We start from the raw sequence: 10,843 nt of genomic DNA, 5'->3' as shown, positions 1-10,843 counted from the left end.
GATAAGCGAATGGACTTGTTGGGATTTTAAACAGGGAAGTAGTGTTGTTTGTGTGCCAGCCCACACAAGTACTCATGTTGTTGCTTTTCTTCTAACTTACAAAAGGGAGCAGAAATTCACCCATCACATGTCAGGATGCTAATAGGAGAAGGCATGATGATTGGCTTATTCCACAGAGCTGGAATGGGACTGTGTTTTATGGACCAAATATTGACACAGATGAACAAAGAAGCTGTGGTCATACAAGCAACAAATGGCACTCGATCTTTGTTTGGGCTGAAGCATTCAGTGCAGCATTTTAAATAATGTGTGTATGTGTCTAGTTAATCTAAAAAAGCTTTATTTTTTTAACATGCAACAATCAAGAAATGGCTTTCTTTTTAAACCTAAAATTAAATGGCAACTCAATTAAAGGAATAGTTCACCAAAAAAATTGCTGAAAACGAACCCTCAGGCCATCCAAGATGTAGAGGAGATTGTTTCTTCATAAGAGAAATGTATTATTGCATCACTTGTTCACCAATGGATACTCTACAGTGAATGGGTGCCGTCAGAACGAGAGTCCGAACAGCTGATAAAAGCATCACAGTGATCCACAAGTTATTCACACAACTTGAAGAATTACATTTCCGGTATGATATGAGCACTCTATTCATAATATTGCAGAAAAGTCATCTTGTGTGAATCAGGAGAGTAGTATGCACGGATCAAGCCCTGTTTACAAGTGTACTTGTGGGTTATCTTAATGTTTTTATCAGCTGTTTGGCACCCATTCACTGCAGAGCATCCATGATGTAATGCTAAAGTGATAATGTTAAATTACTCCATCTCCATCTGTTCTGATTAAGAAACAAACTCATCTACAATCTTGGATGGCCTGATGGTGAGAACATTTCCAGCAAATTAAAAAATTTGGGGCGAACTACTCCTTCAAGCAAACCAATAAAAAACAAACAAACAAATAAAAACAAACAAACAAACAAAAAAAAACACACAAGCGATACCACATTTTAAAAAACTTTATTAAACCATTATTTGTTGAATATAGTTTCCATATGCTGTAATTTTAAGCAGGTTTCTATAATGCATGTACACATTCCCCAGGCATACATTTCACATGTAGTTCGTATTCTGGAGTTCCAGTGTTATTTTTTCAGGAAGAAGCGGTGTATAACGTGTAAATCCAAGCAAAACACATATTTCTCTTTGCAAGAAGGAACTGAATGAAAATATGGAGCAAACACTCACTTATTTTGTCCGAAAATAAACTTGACATCAGAAGTAACTTTGTTCCTTAGGCCTAAGACCTGGTGTCTCCCAGATAAAAACATTTCCTAATAATTCATGATACGGACAATGCACATGATTGTGTTTACATGACATCTAAATCAAGGAAATACAAAATTATGAATCTAGACATAACGTTTACATTTGGTACATATAGTATTTGATTAAAGGAAAACAGATATTAAAGCATTAACTAAATAATATCAGACTTGATTTTGGCTCATTTTCTGAGAATTCACCATTAAAGATATGACACAGCTCACAATATGAGAAGATTCACTCGATGGCATACCTCACTGTGAGGTAACAGTCTAACATTCATAAGCATTCACATAAATAAAAGATCCTTACAATCCGTTTGCTACTCATGAGTTCAGAAGTGGGTATGCTATGCCATCAATTGTTCACTAAAGCATGAAATGCTAACAAAAATAGCTTCTTTGAAACACTATAGTTTAACCAATTAAATGAGACTAATCTTTTGCGTAGAACATTGAAATTTCTGTTTTTAAAAAGTACATTCATTAAAAAAAAAGGATAAAAATGGATCCTTTAAACACATGCTAAACATTCAGACTTGCAAAATCTAAATCTATTTCAAAATAAAGACAAGCCATTTCAGTATGATTAATATAATGTATAAAACCTCGCAGCACATGGAAAGTCACCATCGATCAATACTCTTCAATATTACTGCATTTAAAATTGATAAACTGAGACATATCACAAAATACAATATTTTCTAAACTGATAATAATGATGCTTTAACAACTGCATGAATAAAATTGACATGTTAAATTTCAACTGCAACATTGAAAACATTATGGTTAAAAAAGCCTATTAATAGATCTCTACAGGTGACTCTTTTTTTTTTTACCTTGATTATCATTTTTTAAAACAGTCATGGCTTGAAAAATATGGAAATTTTTAGCACAAGTAAGTTATCTTGTAAAACATGCTCAGTCATGTTGGACACCTCCAAATTACACAGTTTCAATGAATATTATTAGTATTAAACTTGCTTGTATTTAAGAATATACAATTTAAGTGTAAAATATATATATATTGCACAGGTATAATAGATGGAATTTAGTGGAAGGCAAGGTAAAACAAAAATGTGAAATATACATGATGCGGACCATAACACATGCAATTCTAGAATACACGAATGCACATAATAACACAAATTAAAAATATAAAAGCTTTGTTCTTGTATGACTTAGTGATTTAAGTAGTGTTATTCTTTCAAATACAAAAATGTAATCCAAGGTTCAGTGTCGCCTGCTAGTGGTGACAACATGCACACACATTTGTATTGGGTGAAAAGTATTGCTGAGACAGACAGTGCTAGAATTTTGGGTTATTAATGCTGAAATATTTTCTTTTTATCATTAAACATTTTAGTAAACCTTTGACTATGCAGACCACCTCTTTGCTGCATTAAAATGTAAATATATATTTGTTTCTTTGATGTGGAATCAGAAAATGTAACTATAATTTGGAATGGCTCATAAGGGGCTCTGGCATAGTAGCCGGTAGCTGTACATAAAAATATGTACCAGAAATCAAGCACTAGCAAATGCTAAAAGCACAGAGAAAACTTTTCTTTTTTTTCCGGTAAGGCTAAACCTTGCATATTTAGGCTATATATTTGAAATCTTTAAATCAGATTTGGTGTAAACTGCACATTACTGGCACCTGTATGATGGGCCATGTTATCAAATCAAGATTGACAGATAATCTTAAAAGTAGTGGTTAACTAAAGAGTATCTATAAAAAAAAAAAAAAATAAAAAAAATGTTAGGAATAGGCAAAAGAGTGGCCATTTCCATTCCAGTTAGTGATAACCAGCATAAAGAGCATGCTGTGAAAATTTGAGCAATTTTTTTTTTATCATTTCCATACACACAAGTCTACGTACAAAGACAGAATGATTGCTCAAATTATATTGCAGATATAATAATAAAACTTTTTATTATTAAAGGTTTTAGTTGAATCGGTCTTTGCAAGAAGGTGACTTTTCAAAGATTAAAAAAAGACTGTAAGGAGGCTTCACTCACCAATATCTGATGAAATGGTGCTTAGTCAAACATTCACCTTACGGCAACAATCCTTGCGACTAGAAAATAGCCTAGTTTCTCTTTGGAACAAAAACACATATCTACACATCACATGAACATTTTAAAGTGTTTTATGTGCCTGTGACCTGCAAAGGCACATTTAAACCAATTCATAGAGAAAACGCTGATCTAGGCCATTTTAGCAGCAGGGCCAGTGTCAAACTACTTGGCCAATCACATTATAGTACCGATCAGCCCTTTTCCAACGGGATGGCTTTTTGGAATTATGTTGGCTGAGTAATTGGTGCCGATCAGTTAAATATCTGGATAACACTCATATGCATTCATATCCATATTGTGCAACACAGACTTTTGTTCGGTGGTGGGCATTCTGCTCAGCACTTCTGCCGAGGGTGAATAGCTGTTCCCGGATTTCTCTTCAAACCAGTTGTCCAAAGCTCGCTTTCCATCAAAGCTCCTGATAGGTGGTCCGTTAACGGCCAAGGTGAGCAGATCATTGATCTGTTCCAGAGTTAGTCTGGAACGGCAATTTCTGCGCACTTTCTGCAAAGAGCATCTTCCTTTGTCACAGCATGTCGATGACGTTGGCAGGACCCTGACAACGTGCAGGATGTGATTGAGAAGAGGGAAACGTTGCTTGTATTTGAAGATGTGGCTGACTAATTCTTTAAAACCATTCACACTGCAATAATCAGCTTTTAGATCCCTCCATTCAACTACAAGGCTTCCTCTGGCATCTATTCTCTCTTTAGAGAGCTCACGGCCAGAGGAAGGAATCGTCTCCAGGTGGTCAAATATGACAAGGATCTCCTTCTCCCCATACACACCAAGATCATCCCTGTTAAGAGGCCACGAGGCCAGGTCAAGGACCTGACAAGCCTGAACCACTGAGCGACTGCGTGGATCAAAACGTTGGGCCAGGATGCCTTGACTTCGCTGACAGATCTTCTCTCGAATGGACTGAAACTTGGACTCAGCAACCCGCAAGTTCTTGAGGTCCACGCCATTAAAACTCTCCCGAAAGTTGTCCTCAAACTCCTGTAGGTGCTCCCCTGGGGAGTCCACCAATTGACCAATCTCATGAATGGCATCCTCAATTTTTGCATCCACCTGTGACGGCAACAGATAGTCCCCCTGAAAGATGAACGCAAGTCGTGAAAAGACAGCAATGATGTCCAACAGAAAATAGATCAGCTTCACCGACTGATAATCCAACAGGAACTGTAGGAGAGACAGAGCAATGGCAGCAGCATCGCCTCTCTGGGTTTGGCTGCTTATGCTCTTCAAGTGAGCAACCACCTCTAGATAGTCCTTGATTAGGGCAGTGAGAACATTGGGTTCACCTATGATCCAACGCACAGCTCTTATATCCCCAAGAAACTTAGTTTCCTCAGACAGAGTTGGTGCTGTTGATTTCAACTCAGCCATCATAAGTGGAGAATACCGGTAGAAGCTAAGAAGTTGCTTCAAGTTGTTTTCCAGATCCTCCAAGCAAGACAGTTCCTTTCCACTGATAGCATCCAGAACCTCCAAATGGGGACGATGGATCATCACAGGTAGACACAACACCCAAGGGATTGTCTTTCGTACGGATATGTAAATTTTTGCCCTCAGACTAGAGGAAAGGTTTGAGCCATCTATTCCCAAGCCAACAACTAGCATGTCCTGAAGTCTTAGACCAAGGACTCCAAAGGCACGATCCACAGCCTGGAGGTAGCCTTCCACGTTGCCTCCGCAAAGCCTTTGTAGGGAAAGGAACTCAGTGGCAGGAAGTCCATCAGTGGTGGTGAACTGGACGTAAACAGCAACAGTATCAGCCAAGAGCTCATCATTCTGCCCATCCATGATGATGCTTAGAAAGGGCGAAAGCCGAATCTTCTCAGCCAAATCCTCTTTGAATGCTCGAGCAATGTGTTGGATGAGAATCTGACAGTCATTTTCATTCATGTACTGATCTACCACTTTGAGGTCGCACTTCTTGAGGAGCTCCGCCAAGGGTCGCAGATCGGAAAATGGCCGTCCTTCCAAAGCCAGATGGTAGGCAGCATTGAAAAGAGTCATCATGTTACGACACATCTCCTCGGTCTTCTCCGGGTGCATGCGAAGTTTGTAAAGCTGCAAACACTTCTTGTGCAGATTGCTCTGGCTGTGAAGTTTAATAGTGTGGATTTTGAATTGCTTGGAACCAATAATAAAAGCAGAGGTGCGGGAAGACTGGACAGTGTATTGTCGGCACACGTGGCACCACATTTCATTCAGTGTGGGCGAATAACGGAGAAACCAGAACTTCTTCAGCCACTCCTGTTTGAAGCGACGAATCCGACGACCTGAGCCCACCGAGAGCTTCGAAGACTCATCCGTAGCCGCCATGAGGTCAGCAGAAATTGATTCATCAGCAGAATCAACATCCTGGTCATCTTCCTCAAGCACTCCTGGGACGGGCATCATGGCATCTAAAACAAATGAGCAAACAGAGCACAGAATTAAACTGAAAACCAACACAAAGCAAGTTTAAACTCAAACATTTCTAACTGGTTAGTTTGGGCATGAATGAAGGCATTTTTACACCTATTGTAAGCATACCTTCTCAATACAGTTCATGATATCTCAAGTTCTACATCAACTAATACACATCCTTTTTAGTTATGATTCAATTAAAACATTCTCAATTCCACACACCAAACAAACAAAGACTTAAACTTTAGTGGCAGGCTCCAAAAAGAAAACACTCATTAATAATTGTATTAAAACTTTTAATTAAGAAGGCATTTCCATTTGAAACATTTCAACAAATTTGGCAATCACACAATCACTAGCAAAAATGGAAAAAACTAAAGAATGTTAACAGTAACTGATTAACTACGAGACAAAATTTCTATACACACACACACATACATACATATATATATTTTTTTATCAACAACATCTACTCCAGAAAGGCTCTCATCCATGGTAGCATTCCATCCCAGGTGTAAACCTACCTTTGAGGTCCTCACTATGAAAGGGCTCAAATGGTGGGACTGGTTTAATTTCATGCCCCTGTCCTCTGAGACAAAGCAGCTCAGCCTCCAGCTCACGTATTCGTTGTTTTAACCTCACACAGTTTGGGCAGAAAGATGCTGATGGTCCTACTTTGGGCAGGGTCACGTCTTCTTCTGTTTCTTCCATTTTAATGCATTTTGCATCAATCCCACTCTCGTGATGTTCCATGGAAGCCAATCCAGAGGCGAAGACAGACTCTTTACACTCTGCGTCAAGCTGGCTGAAAACCTGGCAGACATTTGTTCTTGCTCTTGGAAAAGATGAGGTGCTGTTCAGGGGGTTGTTCTGGCTTTGATTAGTCTCCAGAGATGCTTCCAGGACATCTTTGAAAATGAGGTCAATTTTCTTTTTCTTGGCCTGGGGCTGGTTTTCTGCCTCATCACTTCCATGCTTACTTCGGGTCCTTCTACCATGTATTGCAGATCTCAACACTGGACCTTTATGCTCCTCCTGTTCTTCTAATTTCACTCCTGCAATACAATAGTGTTATGGTTAATGCATGTAAAACTACCAGAATATTTATATATATATAAAAAATAAATAAAAAACGGGGGAAAAATATAAGTGATTTTGAAAAAAGTATGATGACTAAAGCAGATCAAAAGAAACAAAAAATGTATATAAATCCCATTTCACTTACCTGTTAAACCATTGCAGGCCTGGAACATCTCTTCTGGGTACTTTTGGTTGATCAAAAATGTTCAATGTAAAATGAGTTACATTTTGGTCTATTCCTACCAAAAGCTACTGAAGACTTGAAATATAGCGCACGTTTTATCATGATCACATTTTTTTTGATGATGCCTTTAGTTTCCCTTTGAAAAATGAAACCTCCAACCTGCATTAATGGTTATTGAAAGGAAATCAGGGACCAGTAGAATTCTTTCAAATTTCTCCTTTTTGCATTTCACAGAAAATATAGTTTGAACCAACATGGGGATGAGTATGTAGTGCAATTTTTTGGCTGAACTACTTCAATTATAGTAAATATTGTTTACATTTTGCTCAAATCTTGTTGTGAGTTTCAGACTCCTCTAGACTGATCTAATCCAGTAAACAAAACATCTTCCCATAAATGACTTTGCAAATTTAAAATGTGCTGTTAGGATTTTATTAGAATATATAAATGTTTATTTAGAATATATTATTCTTCAGTTCTGGCCCTGTAGTGTTTGTATTAGCAGCCCCTTAAAAAGTCTTTGGAGATTCTTTTTGACCTATTTCAAAAGTGTTCAATTTTGTCAACTTTTTTTGGCTCAAGCTCCAGCGAGGGGTGTCTCACCTGTGTCCAGATTGCAGTCGATGCTGTCCCGAGACACACTCTGCAGTCTCCTCATGTACTCGCTGCTGTACCACACACAGAGTTTCTCTCCCACCGTCAGTCTCTGACACACTCTAAAGTAGATTTCTTCCCCATGTTGAAATGCACTCAGGTTATTTTTCCTCTCATCAGAAGAAATCAGAATGAACCTGAGAGGAATAAACAATTATTACTGTGAACAAACATATCAACTTAACCATAACCCTGACTAAAACATAATTTTCCACACAAGATCCTTAAATTACAATAGCACAAAGAAAAGGAAAAGATTAATTAAAGTGGATGTCATCTCAGCAACATGGTATTACCTCATCCAGTTAGACGTAGTTTCATCACTCCCATCAATGAATTTATTTTTGTTGTCCTTACCAACAATCTGTAATAAATACATTAGACATTTAAATATAGTTTTATCTGCATTATAAATAAATGTGCATACATACAACTATGCTAAATGGTGTTTAAATATATAACAATAACCTACCATCCAAGAGTATGGTCCTGAGTGTTTATCCGAGGCATTTATTTGGCCTTGATAAGGACCAAACAGCGCCCCCTTTGGTATGTTTTCATCCATGCAGCATACATCCACCTTATCACCATCTCTGCGGATCTCAATGCCTGAGGGTACAGTGAGAGCTGCCCGATTGGGAACCCCTGATTCCACAGGGGTGTCTGGCACAAAAAAAGGGGGCCCATGGGTAGGGCACTCCTCCGAGAAATATTTCTTGCATTCTTCACAGACTGTGCATGTAACATTTAATAACCAATGATTACAAACAACATAATTATATGTATATACACACCGCAACACTTCTATTTCAATATAAAGTAAATGCTACTTACACCAAAAACTGGTTGAATGCTCATAGTCAACTTTTAGTTTTTTGTTTGGCTCTTCAGTGGACTTCCCATTTGAGGCACTAGTATATAGGTAGAAAAACAGCTTATTACTCAATTTTTTTAATGCACATGGATTTCTACTTAAATGTTTGCTGTTGTAAACACTTTTTAAAGCTAACCTGGTGCTGCAATCAGCCTCAACTTCCATGGAAGAATGGTCTGGAACAGCACAGGAGTCTGCCATCATTCTGGGTAGAGCGTTTCACTTCAACATATTAAAGCTGAAGTAAAATAAATGCTGTAAATGAAGTAAAACAGGAAATTTAAAAGATGTTATAAAGAGATCATTAATACAGTTAAAACATAATAAAAAAATGAAGGTCACAGTTTATTTTAAGGTCCAGTTAACTACTATTAATAAATAAAATAAAACTAATTTTCTGCTTATTAATAGTTAGTAAGGTAGTTGTTAGGTTAAGGTACCTGTATGTGCTAGGATTACAGGATCTAAAATATGGTCATGCAAAATATGTTGTTAATATCTGCTTTAGACTGTAAGTACTAATTAACAGCCAATATGTTAGTTAATAGTGAGAACTGGACATTCAAATAAAATTACCAAAATGAAAAACATAAGAAACAGGGATCAATCAGAGCACCTAAAATAAACATTAAATAAAATATAATTTGACTTTAGCTTAAAAGTCAAATTTAAATTTTACATTTTGAAAAATGTAAAGAAATATGAAAAAAAAAACATTATGAAGAAGAATGAAGAAGTATTTAATATTATTTCTGATAATAACCATATGAAATTTTTACTACAGAAGAACAATATTTTAGTTAGAGGCGTCTCAAATCATGCTGGATAACATGACCATTACACAAACATGTGGAGTCCATTTCAGGACATACAAAATAATAAGACATTCAGAAATTAATGAGTTAATCTTTTTACACATTGTTATGCTGATTGTATATTTTGTGATTAATAAAATATATTTAAAACTTAACTAGTTATCTCAACATTTTAACCCAAAATTCTTATATTATGGAAAAAAAAAGTATGCCTGTTATGCGCTATCTTTCCTTTACAGTGGGGCACAGTGACGTCATGCTGGCTTTGCCTTAACCATGTCATCTCATTTTTAATTCTTAAATGCTTTTATAGGTTTATAAATGTTTACATGGTTACAAACTTTGAGCGGCTTTCGTAAAAACATACAAACGAGCCAACCACGAAAAGTGACCTCAAGAAACCCCGACTCTGTTCTGCTGACGTTTCCGAGTCAGTCAGAAAGCAGCGCTCTGATTGGTCGAGCCGGCCATCACTCACAGCCTACCCGAGCTGTGAGAGAAACGAGTGCAGGGAAACAAATAGGACAACAATGCTCGGTTGAAAAATAAAGCTCTTGAAAAGTTTGTTCATCTTAAACTTGTGAGGTAAAAGTTGCACATGAGCTCGAGCGCAGGCGACGACAAAGACGGTACGCAATGCTTCTGTACGGCTCGGTCTCCGCTTAGCTTCTGCAAGGCAACTGGCAATATGCCTAACGCTTTCGGAAGCCATTTTCATTGGCCACAATGGCTAGTGAGTGTAACTCACCTTCTGTAGAACATACGCAGTGCGTCTCGGGGTCTTTGGTGGTCTTCTTCAGCCGTGGTTCGTCTCGCTATCTGCCGCTCCGAGCAGGGCGGCGGTGACGCAAGGGCACGCGGGGATTTCACTAGTCCCGGGCGATGCAAAGTTTATCATCTCCAAATGTTTGTACCACAGTCATCTGCTTCTCTCTGCTGTGACCACCATCTTTTAATACAGGAAATGACATGGAAAACGGAAGAAAGCGGGGTTTGTGCCGACTGGGCATGAAATTTCAGGAAAAGGAAAAGTTCGATTGTGTGAAGTTGTATGAGGCCGCGGCTCGCGCGTTTCGTGTGCGTTCGCTTTTGGAACGCGTTTATTTATTTATTTGGTAACACTATAAAATAAGGTTCCATTAGTTAATGTTAGTTAACTACTTTAGTTAACGTAATCTAAGCAAGAACAATCATTTTATTAATCTTGGTTAATGTTAATTTCAACATTTACTAATGCATTATTCAAATCAAAAGTTGTGCTTGTTAACATTAAAGCACTGTGAATTAGCATGAACTAACAATGAATAACTATTTTCATTAACATTAAAAGATTAATAAACAGTAATAAATGTATTGTTCATGTTAATTAATAGATTAACTAATGGAACCTTATTCTAAAGTGTTACCATTT

General features: G+C 37.5%; 1 protein-coding gene across 4 annotated transcripts; it reads right to left on the bottom strand.

Annotated features, from left to right (window-relative positions):
• Window positions 1–1,003: 1,003 nt before the first annotated feature.
• Window positions 1,004–10,506, bottom strand: LOC113066512 (zinc finger protein 862-like). 4 transcript variants are annotated; one of them, XM_026238374.1, is made up of 8 exons: window positions 10,181–10,506; window positions 8,754–8,872; window positions 8,578–8,654; window positions 8,216–8,475; window positions 8,040–8,107; window positions 7,693–7,880; window positions 6,350–6,880; window positions 1,004–5,821 (listed from the first exon to the last, which is right to left on the bottom strand). In XM_026238374.1, exons 2-8 carry the CDS (start codon window positions 8,819–8,821, stop codon window positions 3,663–3,665), a joined length of 3,351 nt encoding a protein of 1,116 aa, XP_026094159.1. In that variant the 5' UTR covers window positions 8,822–8,872; window positions 10,181–10,506; the 3' UTR covers window positions 1,004–3,662. The 4 variants fall into 4 exon arrangements, with proteins under 4 accessions (XP_026094159.1, XP_026094160.1, XP_026094161.1 ...); XM_026238375.1 differs by having other exon boundaries at window positions 8,754–8,855; XM_026238376.1 differs by having other exon boundaries at window positions 8,754–8,839.
• Between the last annotated feature and the right edge of the window lie 337 nt (window positions 10,507–10,843).

This window comes from Carassius auratus, chromosome 50 (assembly GCF_003368295.1).
Source record: "Carassius auratus strain Wakin chromosome 50, ASM336829v1, whole genome shotgun sequence".
NCBI lineage: Eukaryota > Metazoa > Chordata > Actinopteri > Cypriniformes > Cyprinidae > Carassius > Carassius auratus.
Note: the sequence above shows the minus strand (reverse complement) of the source record. Positions and strands in the feature narration are given on the sequence as shown.

What these genes read in the sequence shown, in the direction of transcription:
- LOC113066512 (XM_026238374.1), bottom strand. Translation starts at nt 8,821, where the DNA reads ATGATGGCAGACTCCTGTGCTGTTCCAGACCATTCTTCCATGGAAGTT. An exon ending in GAGGCTGATTGCAGCACCAG is followed by an intron (nt 8,655 to 8,753) that starts GTTAGCTTTAAA and finishes CCTATATACTAG; the next exon opens with TGCCTCAAATGGGAAGTCCA. An exon ending in TCATAGTGAGGACCTCAAAG is followed by an intron (nt 5,822 to 6,349) that starts GTAGGTTTACAC and finishes CATTTGTTTTAG; the next exon opens with ATGCCATGATGCCCGTCCCA.